Here is a 27,927-nt window from a genome sequence, read left to right on the forward strand (position 1 = left end):
AATGATAAAAATTGTTATTTAATACATTGCTTAATAACAATAAAAAATATATATATATTTACTGTGGTAGAAGACTCTGTGGCGTGGAAATAAGATAAAAGGGGGCCCTTGGTGTTGCTATTGCCCTGGGGCCCAAAGTCCTTTTAATCCGGGCCTGTCTGTACTGTACATTGACTTATCGTATATTTCAAGCTAGCTGTTAGATTTAGTCAAAACAACGAGAAGATACGCTCAACGTGGACCAAAAATAGAAAAAAAGCAGATAAAACAACATTTATGAATTAGTCAACAGAAATAATGTCTCTCAGAACAGACAGTGCATCAGTAAGGCCAGTGACTTCGCAGACATTGCTATCATCTTCTCCACATTTAGGACACTGGCTAGAAGTTTCCTGCCACTGCAGCACACACACTTTACATCCCACCAGGCTCTGGCAACAGCATGCATACATTGGCTGCTGGAAGGGTCCTGTAAAATAAGAGATATCCAATAAATTAAATTTGAATTAGTCTTCAGTCATTTTGTCTGCTCAAAAGTTTTTACAAAAAGTTCATTCTCAGAGAAAGCAATAGGAATTTAAACAAAAAATTGTAATTTATGTATTGATTCGTGATACGAAGGCTTCACAATAGACAGGTTTATACTAAACAGCTCATCTTATGGAAGCCGATGTGAGAATATCACATGATCAGTCAAGTATGCAGAATATTTTTTTTTCTGTAACATTCCATTATTGGATACTTTATTTATGGATTAAATCATGGCCAACTGCAAACAGCTCATTTCCACAGTAACTGAGTGATGTTGCATACACATGACTTGACGGAAATGACAGAATTGGCTAAATGAATTTATGCAAAGCATCAGAGTGTGTACAAAAGAAACGAGTTAGCAAAGCAAACCTTTGCATATAAGACAGTTGAATGCTGCCCGTAGCTCTTGTGCTTGGGAGTGTGTGACCACCCGTGTGTTTCTCCTGTCACTGGAGTCAGAGAGCGAGGCTTCTTGTAGACTTTGGGCAATCAGCACAACTTCTTCATTTTTTTCACACTCATCATTCTGCAAGACACTGCTATCATCATCTCTCGGACTGAAATTAAGATAACACAGAAGATAACCAACATTAAACACACACACTAAAATTTATTCAGACACCTTCAACATTTCTCACATGATCACAGTTTATTCACTATAGTTTAGAAAATGATAATAAAATATGACAAGAACTTAGTTTTGGCCATCCTTCTGTTAGACTGACTCACAAATGAATTAGGTTGAATATCTGTCAGCTGTTAAATTTAACTACACAATCACATAATACCAATTTAGCTCAACTAATTTCCTAATTAATTACCATTCATTTAGTTCAGTCTGTGGTGTAAAAAGGTCACATTTGCAATTAAAGAAAAAACACTTAAGCAAAACATGATCAGGTCAAAGTGTCTGAATAATTTTTGGTCCCAAATTTTTATGCATTTAACTGGTAGTCAACTGTATGAAGAATATTTGGGTATAATATGTCACAGTTTACTTTATTTCTCAATAAAAAAAAATAAAAAAAATCAAACATTATATCTGGTGTCTGAATAATTTTTGGTTTGACTGTGTATGACTGCCTGGCATCACCTGTCAGTGTTTGGTGGCAGCGGGCAGGCTGATTCTGGCAGGTCACATGACTCTCTGTCGCCGTGGTCTTCATGACGACCCGCTGAGTCATTTACTTCGCCATGTTCATCATTTTCTGATTGTTTCACATTGTGCACATTTTCTTTGGAGACCTGCAAAGTACACACGCCCAAGCATTTCTTAAGTTTTTGTTTGTTTGTTGATGTCTTTTTTACAAAAATGAAAATTTTTACAAATTGTTATTATTATTATTATTGCTTCAATATTTTTTTTACTTTCAATCTCAACATGCACTACTGACACTAAATTCAGTGTTTAACACTTGCGCTTAATCAGTAATAAGATTCTTAGCTAGCAGCACCTGAAAATCCTGCCGATCTTTGACTATCTTGTTACTTTTGAAAAGCTAATAAAATAAAGGTCATTGCTAATAAACTGGATGTTATTTAAGTTCTGTTGCTTTTATATGAAAATAAATATGATGAACAAGACACCCAGAGTACGTGTTAATTAATTTCACCAGAAATGCATGTTTAATTATTTATTTATTTTTAATTCAGACAATAATAATCGCACTGTTAGACAGTTTGGGGGAATATTCACACAATTTATACGCATACAAACATGAGATCGGAGTTTTAGAAGAGAACAATACATCACGGTTGTTTAAACCAATGAGCATTAAGCTGTGTCGTCAGCAAGTCGTTTTCCATCGTGCTTTTTGATCAGCGCAAAAAACTATAAATGAAGCATACTTTAAATATTTTAGATTTTGACCCAAAAACATTTTTTTTTAAACAGTTATTTCATAATTTGTTTATATTTTTTTTATTTTCAAAAAACAAACAAATGATGACTTTGTAATTCACATTTTGGTTTTTCATGAGTTAGGCATTTCGTACTTATTACATTAACAGTCTTGTGTATTTATTAACAGTCATGGTTAATATAGTGCTAGCCTAACCCTCCTTTTCAGCCTCCCTCACAAATCCCTTCATAAACTTCAACTGGTCCAGGATTGAGCTGGCTGAACCCCCTCCGTTCACCACATCACTTCTGTTCTCCAACAGCTTCCGTGTCCAATGACCGTTCGCAAAGACCCGCCCCCCTTAGTTACTGTTGCTATGTCCGACAAGCCACGCCGCTCTCACACCACACAATGTTCTCACGCAGTGAAAAATATATCGCAGAGCAGAGAGGACACTGACAACACAGAACGCCTGTCAATCAAAACTCCCTGTGAAGGGTCAATTCAAAGTCCTTCTGTTAACATTCAAGGCCATCCACAACCTCGCCCCCCCATATTTGTCTGATCTCCTCCATGGTCCCACTTCCTCCCGCTCCCTTAGATCCTCTTCCTCCATACATCTGTCTTCCCCAAAGATCTTTGCATTAAAATATCCAAAAACCACCAGCAGTGTTATATATTTTGTTGACTTGTGTACTTGCATTATCCCAAATATTTCCAACAATGTTTAAATCCAGAGAAATCATCAGTTTTAACTAGTGTAACGGCCCGTGTCAATAACATAATATCCGCTTTACCCTCGATTTCCATAGAAAGCAAAACTTACATATTGTGTCTTTAATAGTAGTTTCTAGAATGTTAATATTGAGTTACTCATTTGTTCTTGTGCAGTTATTCATTAATGACGGAACAGTATTATTATGTTTTACCAGAATCTTTGGTAATGATATCTGTTCTGGATCCCTTTGGCAGCTTTCCTGAATCTGAGTCTTGTTTCCCCGCATCCAGGAACAACGGGCGCTCAGTGACTCTCTGACCTGCAAAAACAGAGATGGCATGGCTAAAAGCAAAGTTAATGTGTACAAAGCCTCTGATCATTTTTACATAAACTATAACTGGTTAGATCTGGTGGTTACGCTATGATGTGATAATGTATATTCATCTTTTAGGTTCAATCTTCATTTTAACTATGATGGTTTATGCAATCTAGTGTTATTATTATTATTATTATTATTATTAAAAATTCATGAGAATTATTATTGGAAAACTAAAAAATTAACTTTTGTTTACTGAAATGAATTGATTTTCAAGAAACTAACAAGACAAAAATGTATAATTCATTTTAGTTTTTGATACAACAACCATTAAGTTCTTTGCACACTGAGTCTGAAAATTTTGTGCGTTTTTTCGTATTCGTCATCCTAAAAATTCGTCACGCAAAAGAAACCTTATACACTGAGTGCGCTGCGTATTAATTGATCTGTTGCGGAAAAAAATGCAAAAACAATACAGTCTTCAAGCAGTGAGGATGTCCTCTCTCTTCTTTATAAGAGAAAAAGAAAGAGGAAATATTGGGTCCATCCTGAGATTGCGTAGAGAGGACGGAGAGTTCTACCTCCTCATCAAGGAGCTCAGGATTATTCTGAGCCATTCAAAGTTTACTTCAAGATGTCAGTGGCTCAGTTTGATGCTTAGCTAGTGTGGCGACCGAGCTCTTAGAACGAGAACACAAAATAAACCAACTACGCCACCCTGGGGGCTTTTCTTTACCAGGGAATCGCCCTTAACATATTAGGAGCACACAAGGCTCACAGGCTCGGATCAGCTGGAGTCAGGCATGAGACAGGGGTGAAGTACAAACAGTAAAATCACTTTTATTGATTAAGATGTTCCAACCGATCACAAAGAGAAAAAGAAAACATCAACAAAAAGGATATACAAAATTGGACGCTCCTGGCGACGGAAATAGGGGACGACAGCCAAGTCCCTCAACCCAAGGGGCCTCTCTATTCTCCTAAAAAGAAAAAAAAACAAAGAAAACCACAAACACACGTGCACTCACACTGCACTCAGTCACACACCTCCGGGTGGCACAGCAATCACTCCCCAAATACCCCCACCAAGATGAGAAGGGCTGCCGCCCCTAATCTCCTTGCCGCCCAAGCCTACAATAAAGAACACACATCAGACTCATATACCAAAAAAATAAAGAAAACAAACAAACAAAAAAAAAGAAACACGAAAACAATTGTTTGACCCAAATGCACAATGTTCGTCTCAAACAAGTATGATAACAAGCATTCTCGTCTTGGACAGATACATTCCAGATGATTGTTACCTCACAACATCGTTGAATATTACACGTTCACCACTTAACTCAGGGTACTCTCATGAGAACAATTGGATGACCGGATATCCTAGACAGCCTCAGGAAGACACAGACCAGTGTTTAACACTTACCTTGGCCACAAAGACCACACTTGAGCCAAAAAGAATTAAACAAAACACACATTCACATAATAAATGGACAAAACAAATAAAGAGAAGAAAAAAAGAAAAAAAAAAAGAAAACTTAAATCAAAACAATAAACAGTGATGACTAAGAATAATGAGCATCAAAAGGCCACTTTAAATGCAGCTCTTTACATTCTGAGCACCCAAAATCAAATCCCCGGTAATGAAAATGTTCACACCAATTCTCATAGAATAAAAGAGAAACGTTAACGTTACTGGTGCCGTCGAGGTCGGAGATGTCGCAATGACGCTAGTCAATAAAGCTGCACAGTCGAGCAGCACGTGGGCTAGTAAGTTTGTGGTGACTCAGCATTCGTATATCCGTGAAGTTAAACAAAACAGCAGTCTGCAGTAAGTTTGTGGTCACTCCGTGTTCGTATATCCGTGAAGTTAAACAAAACAGCGGTCTGCAGTAAGTTTGTGGTCACTCAGCAGTCGTCTGTTGAACCGGACTTCTGATTAAAGCGTCCAGCGAATGACAATGACGACGAACAACCCACCATAACCTTAAACAGGCATATGAAACACACCTGAACAGCACATCATTAAAGAACCACGAAACTCATCCGCTTCTCTAGAAGTTCGCACAACAACACGCGCCGCCGAGTATATGCCGATTAGTTCCGCTGTCCACTCTCCAGCTCTTGCACACCGCGCCGGAACAACAACAATGACATGACGTCACGTGTAATGCCCTCACAGGTGACATGCACAATCCGCATTTATAGTCCTCATAACTAGAGCTCAATCACCACCCAGCCGAGCGTTAATAGGCACAACCAATGCCTACTGCTACACTAGCAATACTGGAGCCACATAGTAAAGGGATAGTTAGCCCATGATTTATTGAAATGAAAATTAGCCCATGATTTATTTAATCACCCTGAAGCCATCCTAGGTGTATATGACATTCTTCTTCCAGACGAATACAATCGGAGTTATATTAAAAAATGTCTTGGCTCTTCCAAGCTCTAAAATGGCAGTGAATGGACATTTTTATTTTGATGTCCATCAAAGTGGACAAACTAAATAAAACTTTAGCAACTAAAATAACTAGATTACGGCAGACGGCCTACGCAAGTCGACTTACGCCACAAGAGTAACACTTAACAATGTCTGAGTAGATGTAAGAGTAAGACGTAGGATGTAGAAATAGCGTAAGCTTTGACGCCTCTCGGGGTTCAACCAAACAGGGCTGGGCAACAAACTCAAGCTCCTCCCACATTTCTCTTTAAAAATTCTAGTTACTGGTGTTTTGTTTAGCTCTTTCCTCTGTGCTTCCGCGTTCGTCATTATGTTGTGCGTCAGGTCAAGTGTTACGGTGGCTCCTAAAAATTAAATTTAACAAAAAAAATAATAATTAATGACGGACGAAAACTTTTGAGGCAGTGTGTAAACGTGATTAACACAACATTAAGTTGTATTATTTTTTTAACGTGCAAAAATTTCAGACTCAATGTGCAAGGACCTTGACCTCCAACACCTTTACAATATGTATTCTCTAATCAATCATAAAAAGAAAATTGTCTTTAGATAATAATACACCGCCCTGAGAGATTTAACAGCATGAATCCAGCGTTATCATTTATATTAACACACACACACACACACACACACACTACCTATCAAAAGTTTGGAAACTGTTATTTTTTTGAAAAAAAATCTTCTGCTCACCAAGGCTGCATTTGTTTGATTAAATAAAAAACAAAACAAAAAGTGCATTATTGCAAATGTTTTCTATGTTAATATATTTTTAAAGTTTTTGGTTAAAGCTGAATTTTCAGCATAATTACTCCAGTCTTCAGTGTCACATGATCCTTCAGAAATTATGATGATTTGATGTTGAAATCGAAATTGTAATATTAAAAAAATAAAGACAGAAATAAATACTTTTATTCATCAAGTATGCATTAAATTGTTTAATAGTGGCAGTGAAGACATACTATTTTTGCTATATTTCTCGATTAAATGGTGAGCATAAAAGACTTCTTTCAAAAATTTCTTAAAAAATTTACATACAGAGAGACAGACGGTCTAACACGCGTAACAAGAAAAGACACCTGGGGAGAGACAGTCAAGGGAAACCAATGAACAAGAGGCTTCAAAGGGATTGGCACAGAAACTGGGACAGGAAATTAAGGGGAACTAAAACAGGAAACAAACACAGAAACAGCATAAAACAGTACAAAATAAGTGAGTCCTAAGAGCACACACACACACACACACACACACACACACACACACACACACGGGAACATGACAATAGCCTTGTTATCAGACCTGTCTGTTCGGGCACTCAAACAACAAAAAATACTTATACCCTTCTGTCCATAAGTAATCCAAATACCAAAATGAAGAATCCCTGTCAAATAAGTATAAAAATATATAAAGAAAAACTGTACAATAATACTGTAGTATGATTCCATATTCATAAAAACAAAAACAACTTCATAATGCACACAACACATAATGATGCAAATAATATAAATCATAATATATAATCACTGATATAAAGCATAAAAACAACATGGTTATATAGATGAATAGTCAGAAACCTGTACCTGCAGTGTATTGAGGAGTGTAAACACCATATGGACTCCATAGGCCGGTGACAGCATGGTTCCTATTCCAAATACCCATGTTAGACCAAATTGTGGAGTCAATATGATCAAAGCACGAGATATGAGCATCAATCTATTGGAATCCAGAACCAGCATTTTACGTAAAACCACAATTATAATCAAAATATCAATGGCTATAATAATTATAGCCAAAATCCCAAAAATTTGCAGTGACTTTGTTTCATTCGAGTTCAGCCAGCATACATCTGCTTCCAAAATATATTTTCCAGCTCCAGCTGTTAACGCAACAGTAATGACCACTATGAGCAAAGGTACACCATAACCGATTATGAAGGCAATGGCCATCATTTTGGCCCTTGACATTTGGTGCAAGACTGAGACTGTACGGTAAAACAGCAACAGGGCTGAACATAACATCCAGAAGAAATAAGCCAGGTAGAAAAAGTGCATGAAGATAGCCACTACACTGCATGGACCCTCAGGAGTGAGCTCCCCTGGCTGTACAATTGTGGCTCCAGTGATAAAACAGATGTTTGCAATTGACAGAGACACGGCAATGTTGACGCCACAGACATGTCGCATGTAGATTGTGTCATTTCTTGATTCCCATACGATAGTCTCAATAATCAGGAACAAAATCAAGCTGGCCACTGAAATACCTAGACCTGCGAAAGTTATATAGTCTAAGGCTTTATCATCAATGAAAAATGGTGACATCAAGATTGAAAAAGAGGTTGTGTGGTTGCATTCGCATGCAATCTTGCTTGTTTCATTCCCTTTACTTATATAGGGCTTTACTTCACATCCAGTGGAATCCCATGCGTCATGACTGAAGTTCCAAAAGACACACTGAGCATTTCCCAAAGACTGATCAGTAATGTCGAAGATTAAAGAAATGTTGTTAAGCGTTTCATTAACCTTAACAACAACCACATCTCCATTGATGTGCACATCTGATTTTCTACAGTTGTTATTACTAGTATCACGAGTAGGTAGGACATGGAAAAGAGTTGTGAATACTATGATGGTTAAAGAGGTTGGTTTAAGAACCTGCGGTATCAGGATCTTAGTAGCCGAGTTTGGCAGTTTTGATTTACCACTATACGAGTTCTCTATTACAGTTCTAATCAACTCAATGGATGTTTCATTGATCGTAAAACTGTCATCTGCAAGACAGCTACTTATATCCTCAATAGCTCTCAGAAGTTCAGTGCTGGTGTTTGATGTCGTGTTGCCATTGTTTAGTTTCCCCCATGTTTCTTTTGATTTCTCTGACACGAGTATGTCCACAGTTTTAAGGAAATTCTGTAAATGAAATGGAGAAGTAACCAGAATGATCCAATATACATTGCATTTGCATAAGAGCAACGTGGAAATAATTACACACACCTCCATCACAGGCCTATTGATGGTAATGTTTTGTGAGATATCAGCAATGTGTACAAGTATCCCAACAATTGTTTGGACAGTCCCAGGAGACTGTGTTATCTCCTGATGATGCTGGTGTGTAGCATTACTCAGCTGAGCCACAAACACTGGTACATCTTGCACAACCAAAGCCTAAATTACAAAGCAACAAAAGAAATAATGCAAGATTATCAGAAAAATGTCCACAAATATATATACATACACTGAATGTTGCTGGTAAAGAAGGTAGCTGCATTTAAATACATGTATATAGCTCTATTAGTGCCATACTGTATGTTTGTCGTTATCTTTAAAACCTTTGATAAAATGTAATTCCTGTACTTTCTTCTCTTTAACTATCAGGGTTTCTGATACTTTACTCTCTCCCACGTTATCCAAGATGTTCATGTCTTTCTTTCTTCAGTTGAAAAGAAATGAAGGTTTTTGAAGAAAACATTCCAGTATTTTTCTCCTTATAGTGGACTTCAATGGGGACCAACGGTTTGAAGGCCCAAATGTCTACACGATCCCAGTCAAGGAATAAGAGTCCTATTTAGCGAAACGATCGGTCATTCCCTTATTCCTCGGCTGGAGAATGTTGTTTTCCTCAAAAACCTTAATTTATTTTCGACTGAAGAAAGAAAGACATGAACATCTTGGATGACGTGGGGGAGAATAAATTATCAGGAAATTTTTATTAACTAATCAACTAATCCTGATTAAGATACTTAATTTAAGTAGAAAATGTTGAGTGAACTCAAACCGTACTGAATATCTTTAAAAGGTTTTCTAGTTGTTCATTCAAAATTTTCTTTAGCCAAATTATATGCACCAATAATATATCACAGTTTTCAAGCAAATCCAACACCTTTTTAGTGTACAAGACATAAAATAGATGATCAGTAGTTTACCTTTGCTTTCCTTTCAAGGTCTTTTATAACTTGCAGAACACAGCAGTCTGGTATTGGCTTCCAGCCACATAATCTGTATTGAGAGGATAGTCTTCCTTCATTGCATTTTTCACACGGTCTGTTCATCTTTTTAACTTTCTGTCCATTTCTAGGCACTCTATCTTCAGTGTCAAATCCTGGATTTGAAAAATAGTATCAGAAACAAAAACAAAAAAAGGGGAATTGGTAAAATTAACAATTAACAAAATTAACTTTATAGTTGCCTTATCATCTTTGAAACTCTGCATCATTAATGATGGTTAGGCTGTCATCAATTTAGTAACACCAGTTAGTAAAAATATTTGTGTATTACAAAACAATGCTAGGAGTCATGTAACATGAAAAGTTTGTTTAACAGTTGTATTCACATTTTACAATTAGGTCTCATTTATTAATATCAGTTCTATCATGACAAGTCTCAAAGTTTTTAACAAGGTAATGTTAATGTATTTGGTGATCTGCTATGCTGAATTGTTGCTGCTGTTGATTATTGCTGTTGTTGTAGGTTACAGGAACTTGCTAATGCCAATGCATACATCGACACACAGCTGTGAGCATGTACAACATACTGCTGCACAAATAGTATATATAAATTTACCATATATTACATTTATTAGAACCCATTATAAAGTAACATAATAGATATTAAGAATAATTTTTTGATGAAATATGGGCTATTAGTAGCCAAGCACAGTCTATGAAATATTATAAGCACAGAACACAATTTTACTGTTGTTTGAATTTGTTCTAAACAACAAATGCTTACATTGGCTTTTGATAACTAAATTTGGTTATGTAAGTGTGATTTTTTTTTATTTTTTTTATAAAACTTATTGATAAATCGTATTTTTCTTGTAATCTCTACTGTTTAACTTGTTGCTCATGAAATTGAGCTGTGATGCATCCACTCCATAACTTGTGAAAACCTATGGTTATAGCGCTACTTGGCAGTCAAGAGCAGAAATGCATATGCCTATGTACACAGTGTAAGATACATATCAAAGACCACTACTACAATCATACCTTTACATGAGATGCTACTATTTATTCGCATTAAGTCATAATCTTCATAAATGTGTTTGTAGGTTGAGTTTGGACCACAGACCTCTGGTGTCTCACAACATTCCTCTATAAAAAGGAGAAAAGAAATTAAGAGAATAATAGCATGAAAACTTAAAAATCACTCAATGGCATTAATAGAATCTTTGAAACTTCAAAACTGTCTAAGGTTACATATGAAGAGTTTAGATGCAAAAGCCTCTAAATGCCATCTGAAATTTTCTTAATTTTTATCAAGCTTGTATATTTAAGTTCAATAATTTCACTTAAATGGCAATGCAAATTACCTATTAATTGTCATTTAAGTGAAATTACTGAACTTAAATATACAAGATTTATAAAAATGATCATTCTGGAAGAAAATTTCAGATGGCACTTAGAGGCTTTTGCATCTGAACTCTTCATATGTAACCCTGGTTCTCTGAGAAGGGAACGAGACACTGCATCAGCTGTTGATGCTATGGAGACGTGTCTGTGGAACAAAGCACCAAGCTTCACCTGATTCCTCTACTTTTCATCATTTTAGGAATAAGACCCAAAGTGAGGAACAAGCCTTGAATATACCTCAGAAGAAGTGATGCAATGCACAGCTTGATCCATTTGAGGATGTAATTTCTGACAAGTATTTTATTCCTACTTACATTAGTCAACATGTTATTGTTACATAAACTTGTGCCCATTTAACTACTTGGACTTTTCCCAAACTGTATTGCCAGGCTAAAATGTGTAAAATATGAAATACATAGGCTGGTAAAAAACCTTTAATTATGAAATGAAATATGAAACGATGATGTTTTATGCTCTATAATATAAGATAATATAATATAATACATAGTAAAATATAAAAGTAAAAGTAAACAAGTGTTTACACTAACATAATGAATGTTGCAGAATGTTTATACCAGTGTTTACGGTAAAATACTGTTCCTGCTCAAACGCAATTAAGGCACTTTCAGGAAGCCCACTGGATGACACGTCCATACTATCACTACCTTCATATGTTGTAAGTAATGTACAAGCATGTAGGATGTCTTAGTCATACAAACTACTTCGACTCGTCTATCTTGCCAACCTTGATTCGTTGGAAGGGGCAACAAGTGAGACAGCGGGGACTGTAAAATCATAGTCCATTACTGCTCTAAACACTGCCCTTGCGGACCCCTAACCCCTCCTTCCATTTTTTAAGTGCCAGGAAGCATGCTGTCTCCTTTCAGTTAATGTGCTGGAGGGGTTACAAATGATAAAGTGGGATACTAACAGTGATGAAATCCACCTCTTGGTATGTTAACCCTCCCTCAACTTTCAGGAATCATGCTTACATAGCACAGACTATGGGCATTTCTCGATACCAAGTACGAAAAGTTTGGCTTGAACACAGTTTATTCATTATATTAAACCCTGCCTCTTTTCATATTAATATGTGGTTCAGTCAATATGTGCATGTACTCTGATTATCTTCACTGTAATAAAATGAAATATGACATAAAACACAATCCTGTCTCTTTTTGTTAAATGTCAGTTTTAATGACCACAAGATCCTCCTAAAAATCCTAAAGACAAAGGGCATCTCAGAAACCGCACTCCAATGGTTCAAGTCTTACCTCTCAGGTAGGTCCTTTAGGGTGTTGTGGGTGAGTGAGGTGTCTAAGACACAACATCTAGCTACTGGGGTGCCTCAGGGCTCAGTGCTTGGACCACTTCTCTTCTCCATCCACATGACATCACTAGAATGCCATTCAGAAACATGGCTTTTCGCTTTTCCAATCACTGCTGTGCTAACGACACACAACTCTACCTCTTATTCCAACCAGACGATCTGACGGTAGCTGCTCGTATCTCAGCCTGCCTGACAGACATTTTTGCTAATTAAAGGACCACCACCTTCAACTAAACCTTGCGAAGACTTATCTGCTTGTGGTCCTGGCCAAACCAACACTACATCACAACTTCTCCATTCAGCTAGGTTTGTCATCCATAACAACATCAAGGCCAGCCAGGAACCTTGGAGTTGTGATTGATGATCAACTGAACTTCACAGACCACATTGCTAGAACTGCTCGGTCCTGCAGATTTACCTTATACAGCATCAGGAGGATCAGGCCCTTCCTATCGGAGCATGCTACACAACTCCTTGTCAGAGAGCTTGTTCTATCCAGATTGGACTATCGTAATGCTCTCCTGGCTGGTCTTCTAGCTTGCACTGTCAAACCTCTGCAAATTATCCAGAATGCAGCAGCGAGAGTGGTCTTTAAGGAGCCCAAGAGAGCACACGTCACACCTCTCCTCACAAAACTGCACTGGTTGCCAGTTGCTGGTCGCATCAAATTCAAGGCACTGATGTTTGACTACAGAACAACCACTGGTTCTGCTCCCTTATTCCTAAACTCAATACTCCAGACTTACATGTCATCCAGAAACTTGCATTCTGCAAATGAACGTGCCTCATGGTGCACAAAATCACTGTCACAGACCTTCACCTGGACTGTTCCCTGCTGGTGGAATGACCTGCCTAACTCAACCAGAGCTGCTGAGTCTTTAGCCATTTTAGCCAAGAAACGGCTGAAGAATCATCTTTTTCGGCAACACTTGATCCATTAATAGTAACAATTTCTTTTCTATTCTATATCTATAAAAAAATAATAATACATGTACTGCGTTAGTCTAAACAGAATGGTCACAGCACTTGCATATTCTTGCCCTATTTGTAAGTCTTTTTGGATATAAGTTTCTGCTAAATGATTAAATGTAAGTGTAATAATATTTATCATTTATATGTCAGCTTCCTCAAGACAATAAAGCTGATGTTTAATGCAGGTGCACTTTTATATGAACAGGCACTCCATATGACGTTATAGGACTGCCACCTACCAAAGAGATTTCACACGTTTCCACAGATGCGTCCCTATAGCGTCAACATTTAATGCAGAGTCGAGTTCCCTCGTAAGAGAACCAAGATCGCATGATGCTAATATTTCAAAAACATATTAAAAAGTACACTTTATACTCAAGAATAAATATAAATTGTTACACAATAATTTATATCTAAAAATAGTGATATATAACCTCTATAATAATAAAAAACTCACCTTTGTAAAAATAAAAGTAATCACATGGCCCATTCAGCAGCGCAAGAGATTCATGAACACCTGAATTAAATTAACTGATAAAGTTAAGAAACAAATGATAAAAATAATTTGGATATTGTATAAATTATGATTTGACTATATTACATTTTGTCCTAGATAACATCATCCTAAAGCTAAAAGGCTTTGTTCAATAGGCAAATACTGAAATTAATGGATGTATTTACCTTTTTATCATGTACAAACCCCTAAATGTATTTTGACATTTAAAGGGGCTATATGTAGAATTCAGAAACCCTTATTAACAACACTGGTGGCTGTAAGTAAACTGCAGCTAGCAACTTATTGCTCGTGCTCACACTCATGCACAAGAGTGATTCAATGCCCCGATATACTCATGGCAAGTTTCTTGTCTGGTCTTCATTTAGAATTAAAAAGATGTTGGAAATACTTATGTAAAAACCCCAGTATTAAATTAACTCGGCTCAGAATTTGAGGGTATGTTTACACGACAGTGATGCACTAAAAATGGAAATGGTTTTTCCTTTGTGTTTTTCGCATACAGACTACAACTGTCATGATCCTGAGTTTTCTTTCCTCTTTCTCTGTGTAACCAGTGGTTAAATGAAACAACACAGGATACAAAAAATACTTTTGGGGCTTTATTCTGGCCGCTGCCTCTATGAAGGACAGCGGTCGAAATACAATTTAAATGATAAAGTCTTTGATTTCTTGGTGTACTAATTTGGTATGAAAGACAATTGGTTAAATTTAAGTCAAATCAAATTAAATACAATGCAAAGAATGAAATGCATTCGGCTAACAAAGTACTTGTATAACAATTAGCACAATTTCGGAAATGAAATACAGTAGCGGCTAATAGTCAAATGAAAAACAGTACATTAGTCTACCATTAAACTTCACAGTTATCTGCATTCACTTTACAAATAAAGAAATAATTAACAGTTCAAACAGCATTCAATTAGTTTCAATAGCTCTTAACCAGACATGAAATGCTTTTAAGATCCCCTGTTCTTAACATGACATTACATTTAACTTTCACGAACACTGGGCTTTAAATAAGGGAAACAAAATAAAATAACCTTTGTTACAACACATACCCATAGTCGGGGAGCCAAAGTCTCAAAAGCTCAATAAAATGGGTTGAACCTGACATGGTCTGTCATACTTTTTATTTGTGTTTTTTCTGTTAACTTTGACCCTAAGAACCAATAATTGGAGGGTCTGCTCTGCCGGAAATATCGCGAAAAAAAAATTGTGGCCATTTTAGTGTATGCACCCTTTATTTTTTATCAGAAAAATGTGAAAAATGTTTTTTCCTCAAATCCTCAGTGGGTTTGGTAGGCTGTCAATAAATGCATTCCAGATACAAAGAACACATTTGCTCACAACATCCACTGAAAAAATAACTCTTAAAACACATTTCTACATGATTTTGCATCAATTTAATGCAAAAAATTAGGCGTTTTCTCACTTTTTTCCAATATTTTCATCTTTACTTCATTGGCAATCAACTATTCCCCCAAGTTATGACATCAGTCAATATGTCATTCTTTTCACCAAACAGTATACTCATTCCACAGAAAAAATCATAAAAATCCAACCAAAATCAATGGATCTGTGATGATTTCACTAATAGTTGATCAGCAGGCTCAGAACCTCAATAGAATTGTAGGCTACTCTCAAAATTCCGAAAGACATGTAGTCCATGAGCCAGGGGGTTGATCGGTATCATCGGGGGAAAAAATGCTATCATTGTTATTTGGCAAGGTATACACCCCTAGTATTAGAAAAATCACGATAGCAGTGCAGGGGTGGTAGCGAAATCACTTTTTTCAGCTCATGAAGTTACTAACCCCCTAAGATAAATTCCGTTTTTGAAATCTGGTGTATATCTGGTTTAGGCTCATGCTAGGGATATTGTCAATATTCTATAATATGATGCTTGGTATCGCTGGAAAGGGGACCTTTTAGGCTTTCATTTAAGCCCAGTACTGAATCTGTCTGACAAACACAGAGGTCACATGACTTCTTTAAACCAGAAATAACACACATTTTTTCACAATTTCCACCTAAATTGTATGCTTTATTTTATCCCTGTGGCATGAAAGAACACCACGGACACAAAAGTCAACAACTTCAATACTCAAGGCACTCTGATAACTCAGAAAATGTATAATATACCCATACTATTTATTTGTGAGAGCCTTAAATTAGACTTGTGCAGCCAGCACAAGTCTTCAAAATAGAATTGAGCCAATAGAATGGACAAATAGAATACCCTAGTCCAGGGCCAAATGTTGTAATAAAAACACTTGTAATTGGTGTAACAAAATGTTTCTATCATCACCCACTTTCAGTTAGAATGTCAGAAAGTAGCTCATGCACTGAATGTTGATGAATTTTGACAAGGTTTTGTCAGTTTTGTGAAAAGATTGTTGGAATCAATCGCTGTAAAAACCTATTATTGTCTATCCATTCTAAAAGTGCATCTATCCATTATAAAAGTCCATCTATCCATCATAAAAGTGCATCTATCCATCATAAAAGTGCATCTATCCATCATAAAAGTGCATCTATCCATTATAAAAGTGCATCTGTCCATTATAAAAGTCCATCTCTCCATCAAAAAAGTCCATCTCTCCATCATAAAAGTCCATCTATCCATTCTAAAAGTCCATCTCTCCATTATAAAAGTGCATCTATCCATCATAAAAGTGCAATTATCCATTATAAAAGTGCATCTGTCCATTATAAAAGTCAATCTCTCCATCATAAAAGTCAATCTATCCATTATAAAAGTGCATCTCTCCATCATAAGTCCATCTATCCATTCTAAAAGTCCATCTCTCCATTATAAAAGTGCATCTACTATCCATCATAAAAGTGCATTTATCCATTATAAAAGTGCATCTGTCCATCATAAAAGTGCATTTATCCATTATAAAAGTGCATCTATCCATCATAAAAGTGCATCTATCATCATAAAAGTGCAATTATCCATTATAAAAGTGCATCTGTCCATTATAAAAGTCCATCTCTCCATCATAAAAGTCCATCTCTCCATCATAAAAGTCCATCTATCCATTATAAAAGTGCATCTCTCCATCATAAAAGTCCATCTATCCATTCTAAAAGTCCATCTCTCCATTATAAAAGTGCATCTATCCATCATAAAAGTGCATTTATCCATTATAAAAGTGCATATATCCATCATAAAAGTGCATCTGTCCATTATAAAAGTCCATCTATCCATCATAAAAGTGCATCTATCCATCATAAAAGTCCATCTATCCATTATAAAAGTGCATCTATCCATCATAAAAGTCCATCTCTCCATTATAATAGTGCATATCTCCATCATAAAAGTCCATCTATCCATTATAAAAGTGCATCTATCCATCATAAAAGTGCATTTATCCATTATAAAAGTGCATCTATCCATCATAAAAGTGCATTTATCCATTATAAAAGTGCATATATCCATCATAAAAGTGCATCTGTCCATTATAAAAGTCCATCTATCCATCATAAAAGTGCATCTATCCATCATAAAAGTCAATCTATCCATTATAAAAGTCCATCTCTCCATCATAAAAGTCCATCTATCCATCATAAAAGTCCATCTATCCATTATAAAAGTCCATCTATCCATCATAAAAGTGCATCTATCCATCATAAAAGTGCATCTATCCATTATAAAAGTCCATCTATCCATTATAAAAGTCAATCTATCCATTATAAAAGTGCAATTATCCATTATAAAAGTGCATCTGTCCATTGTAAAAGTCCATCTCTCCATCATAAAAGTCCATCTCTCCATCATAAAAGTCCATCTATCCATTATAAAAGTCCATCTATCCATCATAAAAGTGCATCTATCCATCATAAAAGTGCATCTATCCATCATAAAAGTGCATCTATCCATTATAAAAGTGCATCTGTCCATTATAAAAGTCCATCTCTCCATCAAAAAAGTCCATCTCTCCATCATAAAAGTCCATCTATCCATTCTAAAAGTCCATCTCTCCATTATAAAAGTGCATCTATCCATCATAAAAGTGCAATTATCCATTATAAAAGTGCATCTGTCCATTATAAAAGTCCATCTCTCCATCATAAAAGTCCATCTCTCCATCATAAAAGTCCATCTATCCATTATAAAAGTCCATCTATCCATCATAAAAGTGCATCTATCCATCATAAAAGTGCATCTATCCATCATAAAAGTGCATCTATCCATTATAAAAGTGCATCTGTCCATTATAAAAGTCCATCTGTCCATTATAAAAGTCCATCTCTCCATCATAAAAGTCCATCTCTCCATCATAAAAGTCCATCTATCCATTATAAAAGTGCATCTCTCCATCATAAAAGTCCATCTATCCATTCTAAAAGTCCATCTCTCCATTATAAAAGTGCATCTATCCATCATAAAAGTGCATTTATCCATTATAAAAGTGCATATATCCATCATAAAAGTGCATCTGTCCATTATAAAAGTCCATCTATCCATCATAAAAGTGCATCTATCCATCATAAAAGTCCATCTATCCATTATAAAAGTGCATCTATCCATCATAAAAGTCCATCTCTCCATTATAATAGTGCATATCTCCATCATAAAAGTCCATCTATCCATTATAAAAGTGCATCTATCCATCATAAAAGTGCATTTATCCATTATAAAAGTGCATCTATCCATCATAAAAGTGCATTTATCCATTATAAAAGTGCATATATCCATCATAAAAGTGCATCTGTCCATTATAAAAGTCCATCTATCCATCATAAAAGTGCATCTATCCATCATAAAAGTCAATCTATCCATTAAAAAAGTCCATCTCTCCATCATAAAAGTCCATCTATCCATCATAAAAGTCCATCTATCCATTATAAAAGTCCATCTATCCATCATAAAAGTGCATCTATCCATCATAAAAGTGCATCTATCCATTATAAAAGTCCATCTATCCATTATAAAAGTCAATCTATCCATTATAAAAGTGCAATTATCCATTATAAAAGTGCATCTGTCCATTATAAAAGTCCATCTCTCCATCATAAAAGTCCATCTCTCCATCATAAAAGTCCATCTATCCATTATAAAAGTCCATCTATCCATCATAAAAGTGCATCTATCCATCATAAAAGTGCATCTATCCATTATAAAAGTCCATCTATCCATTATAAAAGTCAATCTATCCATTATAAAAGTGCAATTATCCATTATAAAAGTCCATCTCTCCATCATAAAAGTCCATCTATCCATTATAAAAGTGCATCTCTCCATCATAAAAGTCCATCTATCCATTCTAAAAGTCCATCTCTCCATCATAAAAGTCCATCTATTCATTATAAAAGTCCATCTATCCATCATAAAAGTGCATCTATCCATCATAAAAGTGCATCTATCCATTATAAAAGTCCATCTATCCATTATAAAAGTCAATCTATCCATTATAAAAGTGCATCTGTCCATTGTAAAAGTCCATCTCTCCATCATAAAAGTCCATCTCTCCATCATAAAAGTCCATCTATCCATTATAAAAGTGCATCTCTCCATCATAAAAGTCCATCTATCCATTCTAAAAGTCCATCTCTCCATTATAAAAGTGCATCTATCCATCATAAAAGTGCATCTCTTCATCATAAAAGTGTATCTCTTCATGTTCATTTTATGAAGTATACTTAAGTAATTTTCAAGTATATTTTTAAGTATACTTTATGTAGTAAGTATACTAATATCAATGTGTACTTGTAGTAAAATTGTGTACTATTTCAATACTGCTTGGGACTAAATTGGCTCACTTTTCGTATTTTTAGTATTTGTAAGAGTAGTAAACTAAGTACACAACTAGGTTTCTCATTTGTAATGCATCTGTACTACAAGTGAACTTATAAGTATACTAGTAGTTTACTGTTTTAATACAAGTAGTACATTTTTTAGTTTATGAAAGTACACACTGATGTGTACTCTCAGTAAACTACTAGTTTCGTAGTTTATACTGCAAGTGTACTTGTAAGTTTTCTTTAAGTTTTTCTTTATGTTCTTTAAACATAACATTATACTTTGCACTTAACATGTAACATTATTATTTTTGCACTTGAAAAATACCTTTAACTGTACTTTAATTTTAAAAACATGTTATTAGCTTCATGCATCTTTTTTTAATCTTAACACTTGAATGTCAGTAAGTTTCATAAAGAAAGGCAACATTTTAAACAAAAAAGTAGAATTAGAGTAAATTGATATACATGACCAGTAGACTAGCCTCCACAAAAATTCAGATATGCAGAATTAGAAACATATCTGTTTTATATCAATTTTCTAATCAATATTTTCAAACAATGTAAGTTTCATAAGACTGTATGTATATGAAAAAATTGAATTGACTACTCAATCAAAAGAGTTAACACAACTACAAGACAAGTATACTTTGAATTCTTAATTATTCTTTTAAGTATATATGGATCAAAAGATTGAGTTCAAGTACAGGCCAAATATACCAGGGCCCGTATTCATAAAGAATCTTAATGCAAAGAGTAGCTCCTAGTGACAAAATTCTAAGAAAATTCTTAGAAATGTGTCCGTTTACTCTTAAAATTAAAGAAAAAATCCCAGTAAAGAAAAAAGTAATTCAGAAAGCATCTTAACCCTTAAAAGAGGTCTTAAGGTCAAAATTGTTAGGAGGACGGACGAGGACTTTTAAGAGGCTGAAGAGTTTCTTTAGCAGAGGAGAACATGGCAGAAAGAAGGAGGAGAAGAAATCTGTTGCAGACAATGGATGACAGTGAGTTAATAAGACGCTATAGATTAGATCATGCAGGGATCATGTTTGTGACTGATCTTAGAGACGCGCTAACATCTCCGACACAGCGCAGAAATGCAATAGCGCCAGAAATGAAAGTAATCACTACATTACGATATTTGGCAACTGGGAAAATGCAACAGTGCAGCAGTGTGTAATGTACACAGTCACATGTAATTTCAAAGTGAAGGCTTAGAATAGACCCTATACTTAAAATCACTCTTTTTTTCCTTCTTGGACAACCAGCCAATCACAGTCTTCAAAAGATTGTGTCATACATAGCAACGGGGTCAGCCCCGCCTCCTCACTAAGATGAAAGTTTTTGTCTTTTCCTTGCTCAGAGTTGTTCTCAGATTGGACCCGAATCGCTCTTAAGCTAAGACTCCTACGTAAAAGTTTTTAAAGGATAACTCCGGTCAATTTTAACATTGCACCCTGTTGACTTCAATGGGGCAAGTTTTAAACCTGCTTTTAGCCTCTTAACATCCTTGATGTGTCATTACAAGTGCACAGCCATGTGAGTGATTCCTTCAGAGTGAATGCGGGTCAGTCTGACTGCAGTAGATGTGAAAGATATGGATAAAAATGATAATAATTCAGCCAGCGCTCACATGGCTGTGCACTTGTAATGACACATCAAGGATGTTAAGAGGCTAAAAGCAGGTTTAAAACTTGCCCCATTGAAGTCAACAGGGTGCAAATTTTAAAAAGAGGATAACATGGTGTAGGCAACACCGATTTTTGTCGTTGTTCTCTGTATTGACAGCACTCCAAATTTAGAAAAAAATGAGCTCAATGTAAAAATTGACCGGAGTTCTCCTTTAAGCTAAATTAAGAGTTTTCGGAGAGGATTCTTAGAATCTTTATGAATGCGGGCCCTGGACTTTTCTCTCAGTATAAATCAAGTACACTGAAGTGTAATTTTAAGTATATTTCTGAGAAGTACATAAAATGTAGACTGAAAGTATACTTTCTTATTTTAAGTTTAAAAGAAGTATACTAAGTGTGAAAAACACCAAGCTTACATTAGCTACTGCTACTATTCCCCACCAATTCACAAGCACAAGAGAAAAAGTATTTTGTACTTACTTTTAATACCCCTGGAACTCAATGGAAGTTGATTGAAGATGGTATAGTTGGTAGTGTTGTTATAACCAGTCAACTGAACCAACAATCTTTTCACAAAACTGACAAAACCTCGTCAAACTGTCAAAATCCATCAATATTCCGTGCATGAGCTACTTTCTGACATTCTAACTGAAAGTGGGTGAATATCAAAATACATGATAGAAACATTTTGTTACACCAATTACAAGTGTTTTTATTACAACATTTGGCCCTGGACTAGTCCATTCTATTGGCTCTATTCTATTTTGATAAAAAAATGTGTGTTATTTCTGGTTTAAAGAAGTCATGTGACCTCTGTGTTTGTCAGACAGATTCAGTACTGGGCTTAAATGAAAGCCTAAAAGGTCCCCTTTCCAGCGATACCAAGCACCATATTATAGAATATTGACAATATCCCTAGCATGAGCCTAAACCAGATATACACCAGGGCCCGTATTCATAAAGAATCTTAATGCAAAGAGTAGCTCCTAGTGACACAATTCTAAGAAAATTCTTAGAAATGTGGGCGTTTACTCTTTAAATTTAAGAAAAAATCCTAGTAAAGAAAAAAGTAATTCAGAAAGCATCTTAACCCTTAAAAGAGGTCTTAAGGTCAAAATTGTTAGGAGCACAGACAAGGACTTTTAAGAAGCTTAAGAGTTTCTTTAGCAGAGGAGAACATGGCAGAAAGACGAAGAGGGAGAAGAAATGTGTTGCAGACAATGGATGACAGTGAGTTAATAAGACGCTATAGATTAGATCATGCAGGGATCATGTTTGTGACTGATCTTATTAGAGACACGCTAACATCTCAGACAGCGCAGAAATGCAATAGCGCCAGAAATGAAAGTAATCACTACATTACGATATTTGGGAACTGGGAAAATTACATGTTTGATACATTAAAACCAACATTCAAACCACCACCATTGACATGCCAGCAATCAGTGTAACTGGAAAGAGTGGAACAATGTTTATCATTCTAAGCCAAGCAAATACCTTATAGGAAATTAACAGCATGGTAAATAAAAAAAAAAATTTATATACACATATATAATGTGTGTGTGTGTGTGTGTGTGTGTGTGTGTGTGTGTGTGTGTGTGTGTGAGAGAGAACAGTCAAATAGGAAAAATTACGCATGTAATTTCAAAGTGAAGGCTTAGAATAGACCCTATACTTAAAATCACTTTTTTTTTCTTCTTGGACAACCAACCAATCACAGTCTTCAAAAGATTGTGTCATACACAGCAACGGGGTCAACCCCGCCTCCTCACTAAGATAAAAGTGTTTGTCTTTTCCTTACTCAGAGTTGCTCTCAGATCGGTCCCGAATCGCTCTTAAGCTAAGACTCCTACGTAAAAGTTTTTAAGCTAAATTAAGAGTTTTCTGAGAGGATTCTTAGAATCTTTATGAATACGGGCCCAGATTTCAAAAACGGAATTTATCTTAGGGGGTTAGTAACTTCATGAGCTGAAAAAAGTGATTTCGCTACCACCCCTGCACTGCTATCGTGATTTTTCTAATACTAGGGGTGTATACCTTGCCAAATAACAATGATAGCATTTTTTCCCCCGATGATACCGATCAACCCCCTGGCTCATGGACTACATGTCTTTCGGAATTTTGAGAGTAGCCTACAATTCTATTGAGGTTCTGAGCCTGCTGATCAACTATTAGTGAAATCATCACAGATCCATTGATTTTGGTTGGATTTTTATGATTTTTTCTGTGGAATGAGTATACTGTTTGGTGAAAAGAATGACATATTGACTGATGTCATAGCTTGGGGGAATAGTTGATTGCCAATGAAGTAAAGATGAAAATATTGGAAAAAAGTGAGAAAACGCCTAATTTTTTGCATTAAATTGATGCAAAATCATGTAGAAATGTGTTTTAAGAGTTATTTTTTCAGTGGATGTTGTCAGCAAATGTGTTCTTTGTATCTGGAATGCATTTATTGACAGCCTACCAAACCCACTGAGGATTTGAGGAAAAAAATCATTTTTTCACATTTTTCTGATAAAAAATAAAGGGTGCATACACTAAAATGGCCACAATTTTTTTTCGCGATATTTCCGGCAGAGCAGACCCTCCAATTATTCGTTCTTAGGGTCAAAGTTAACAGAAAAAACACAAATAAAAAGTATGACAGACCATGTCAGGTTCAACCCATTTTTGAGACTTTGGCTCCCCGACTACCAGTCTTTGCACGTGTCTCACGCGTGATCAACCCAGATCCAGCGCGCCCAAACTATCAGGCATCCTTGAAAGACGATCTCAAACCTTAACTAGGTGTGTATTTGATCAAAACCGGGAGCTCTATTGTGCAATCTCTGCTCTCTCTTCACTCAAACTAGTGCAATGCACACTGCACGAGGCAATGCCATAAAGTGAGCGTCGCAACACCATCTCTTAAAGGAACCACGACCAATTTATGTCAAATGTCATTCTGTAATGACTATTCCACTTGGCTACATCTGTCTCCCTCTTGTGGTCACACACTCACTCACACAATCACGCACCCACACAATCACACACACATCCTCTCCTCCGCTCATTATCTCTTACAGCTGTTTCCCCTTTCATTCCAATCTCCTCACCTGTTCCCTTTTTCTCTTGATTGTCTCAGCTTCTTATTCCCTCTTCCTAGCCCTGTCTTGTTGTTGGATTATTCAATGACTTCATGTGAGAAACGTCTTAACTCGTGTCCTGTCCTGTCCTGTCTGCGAGAAGAGATACCATTTATTCTTCTGTGAGTTATACTGCCATCAGACTGTGTATTATCCAGCTGTGCCTGTTTGCAGAATACCTGTTCAGCGCCTGCTCACGGCTGTTCGCCCTCTCTGCTGTCTTCACTATTCCTGACTGGCTAAAGGCATCTCGGGGTCCCTGGTTATTGTCCTCGTGGAAGTTTATGTTTTCCTAAAGATCCAGTCATCTGGTAGTTTCTGTTCTGGCTCTGATTAATGCCTGTGATTTATGTTCTAATTATTCATTGAGGACTATTTCCTTTATCTATTAAAGACTGTAAACTGCATCCCGCTCTGGTCTTCCATCATTCTTACCATAACAACAACGTTGTCAAAACCACTAAAATGCTGTTATGCATGCCAGGCCAGTATTTGGCAATTTCATGGTGTAAAGGAACACTACGAAGCTAAAGACATCTACAGTAGCTATTGCTGTAGCTGAATAAAACATAGATAGAGAAATTTTGACTGATTAAACCTGTAGAAAATTAATGAATCATTGCGACAGTATTATGGTTTAACTGTGTTCAAGCCATCTCTGGTATTTTAATAAGGATAATGTACATTTATAAGGAAAGGCCAATCGACACAGCCTTTATCACTGTATATAATAATACATAATAATATAATTTCTCTTTAGATGATAGCATTTCTTCCAAGATGTCTATAGATATCGCTATATATTGTTATTGTGAATTCTTTAGGCCATGTTAACCATGTAGTGAATATTTTTTTTAATGATAGCCCTAGTCAGGGCACTTCTCTAGGACCCCAGAGGGTTAAGAAAGCATCTGAACATAGTGACGTGGACACCAGCTTTGCAATTCACTGGCATCATGTCTACAGATCAGGTTATTAAAATTACACTGTTATTAAAGTTTCATTATAAACTATTTGAGACTATAGACTATACTAGATCTGGCTATATGAGGCTGTAGTTTTTTCTTTACATGACATGTTGACATCACAGTACAGAATGGCTCTTTCGACATTATTCTGAACATTTTATTAGCTTTTATTTCATTTGTCATTGAATGGAAGAGGGGTTCTCGGTAGCGTGTGTAACCCTCACATACTTTTGAATTTCCTGGCAAAGACATCCCAAGTCCCTCACAAAAAAATCAGTCTAGAGGCTTTCATTGACAACCTAAGTCAGGGAAGGTCTCAATTAAAAAATAATAATATATTTTTTTAAAACTTGTTCACACATTGGCAATAAAAAAAGCGATTAATACATGAAAGTTCTTACATAAAGCCCCTTTATGCCACACTTAAAAATGTATGGATGTCAATGTCATTATGTTAAATTATAGAATATTAGCAAAAACAACAAATCAGACCTGTGATTTTTTGTCTTGAATGATCCAGTGGCCCATCTTTGTAGCTAATCTGGAATAAAATAATGTACACAAACGTTTATTGCATGCCTTAAGGTCATGTTATTTCATTATCCTGAACAAAATTATTTATTGTTGGTACTATAAATGTGTCTTACAATGGCAGAGTGAAAGTTATATTTCTAAATGTGCCTTTTCAAACCATTTTCATCTTACGTGAGCAAGCAGAATTGCTATGGGGAATCCTACCAGGTATTTCAATACTGTCCATGCATCTGAGAAATACGATTAAAAAGATATTATTTTGCATCATATTTATATTTCATTGTCAAACAAATTAAATATTTACCAGAATTTGACCTGATAAAAAAAGAAGAAATAAACCTATGTGTCACTGTTGTGTTCTGTTTAGTTTGTTTTTCGTTTTGGACTTGTCTTCACTGTCATTATTAGTTTAGTTGTATCACCTGTGTCTAGTTAATCATCATCATCTACATCACCTGTGTTCTGTTAATCAGTGTCTGTATTTAGTTCCCTCTGTTCAGTCAGTCTTTGTCTGTTCTTGTCTGAATCACACCGTGTTTGGTGTGGTTAAACCTTCTGCCTGTATGTGCCTACCTGAGTGATTTAGTAAAATGTATGTATTGGAGCCATTGGCCTCTTTGTCTTCCTTAACCTACACCACACCCTGACATTATGTAACTTTTATATAAACACTCATGTATGCCAAATGTAGAGTGACAATCAAGATTTAGGTCCAAAACCTTCTTATGAGTGCATTAGGATGTCTACTGTGGATATTAACCAATGCCTGCAACTGGAAAACAGTGGTAATGATAACAGAACCATCTAAAAACCTAAGATAAACTAAAGGTTCAATGGTTATAGAACAAAGATAGCTGTAGTAAAACCAAAACAATGTAGTTTACAGTACCTTTACTCACCATGTTTTGCATTCAAGTACGAAGTCAACATCACTCCAAGAGAAAATATGTGGCTTATCCAGACACCTCCTTTATGCAGCAGAAAATACTATCATAAATGATAAAACAGAATACAACTGCTTTTGATATTTATGTGATGTAGCCAAACAACATGCACAAAGAAATATAGTATCATTGGAAATACGGAATTGCTGAAGAGAAACTAAATGGCAAGTACTTGTTTCTAGTTGTGGTCATTTAAAGTACACAATCTTTTATTTCATAAATCATTAACGTGTACACACACACACACACACACAGAAACAGAAACTTATCAAATTGCCCCATGACTTTTAGTAATAAAATTGTTTTATTACTGAATTTCTTACATTATATTTCTCAGAAACTACACTCACAGCTTTGTTGTTAATGGAGAGAGAGACGCTGAACAGATGCATGTAAGAATCTCTCTCTCTAATTAATTCAAATAAATGCTAAAATTAATTCAATCATTCATTCAAATAAATCTTATGCACTGCTTTATCTCTGTGTCTGATTCACATTGAGCTGTCCTTTACCTCCCCGTTGTGCATTCAAATAGTTTAATGCACAGCTAGCCGTGTATTGTCCCTTACAAAAAGAACCGCATTCTGTAACAGTACATTTCAGCAAAACCTTTAAAGTGCGCAAAATACCAAATCACACCTAAGCTCCTGTCAAGAGCTCAATTTTGCAATATCACCTTTAAATAGTTTTTCTACAAATGCGCTTCAAAAAGCTGTTCAGAGAAGAGACTCATTTCTCATTCTTACCTTAACCTCTGCAGACTAAACTGGTTATTTTGCAGAGCAAATTTATTTCCTTGTCAAATGATCCACCCCTCAAAAAAAAACAGGAATGCATTTGTAGGTTACCTGCTGAACTTGCTTGACTTCAACACGCCCCGTCTTGTTTGACATTTCTCAGGCAACCCATCACACTCTCACCTAAAAACAGTAATGTGCCAA

General features: G+C 35.8%; 1 protein-coding gene across 9 annotated transcripts; it reads right to left on the bottom strand.

Annotated features, from left to right (window-relative positions):
• On the bottom strand, positions 1 to 27,031 carry LOC308689689 (adhesion G-protein coupled receptor F1-like). 9 transcript variants are annotated; one of them, XM_081363528.1, is made up of 13 exons: positions 26,932 to 27,030; positions 26,214 to 26,272; positions 26,001 to 26,049; positions 13,974 to 14,033; positions 10,852 to 10,956; positions 9,790 to 9,965; positions 8,861 to 9,031; positions 7,451 to 8,776; positions 7,210 to 7,251; positions 3,305 to 3,412; positions 1,628 to 1,779; positions 904 to 1,091; positions 1 to 469 (listed from the first exon to the last, which is right to left on the bottom strand). In XM_081363528.1, exons 1-13 carry the CDS (start codon positions 26,951 to 26,953, stop codon positions 282 to 284), a joined length of 2,646 nt encoding a protein of 881 aa, XP_081219654.1. In that variant the 5' UTR covers positions 26,954 to 27,030; the 3' UTR covers positions 1 to 281. The 9 variants fall into 9 exon arrangements, with proteins under 9 accessions (XP_081219654.1, XP_081219653.1, XP_081219655.1 ...); XM_081363527.1 differs by having other exon boundaries at positions 26,942 to 27,024; XM_081363529.1 differs by having other exon boundaries at positions 26,247 to 26,272; positions 26,942 to 27,005.
• Between the last annotated feature and the right edge of the window lie 896 nt (positions 27,032 to 27,927).

The sequence above is a fragment of the Scardinius erythrophthalmus genome (genome assembly GCF_964197995.2).
Source record: "Scardinius erythrophthalmus genome assembly, chromosome: 4".
Taxonomy (NCBI): Eukaryota; Metazoa; Chordata; class Actinopteri; order Cypriniformes; family Leuciscidae; genus Scardinius; species Scardinius erythrophthalmus.

Bases quoted from the DNA above. Each gene is read 5' to 3' on its own strand.
- LOC308689689 (XM_081363527.1), bottom strand. From the start codon at position 26,972: ATGTTGACTTCGTACTTGAATGCAAAACATG. The intron at 10,957-13,973 runs GTGAGTTTTTTA...TCCTTTTTATAG, and splicing joins TTACTTTTATTTTTACAAAG to AGGAATGTTGTGAGACACCA. The intron at 470-903 runs GTTTGCTTTGCT...CTTATTTTACAG, and splicing joins CAACTGTCTTATATGCAAAG to GACCCTTCCAGCAGCCAATG.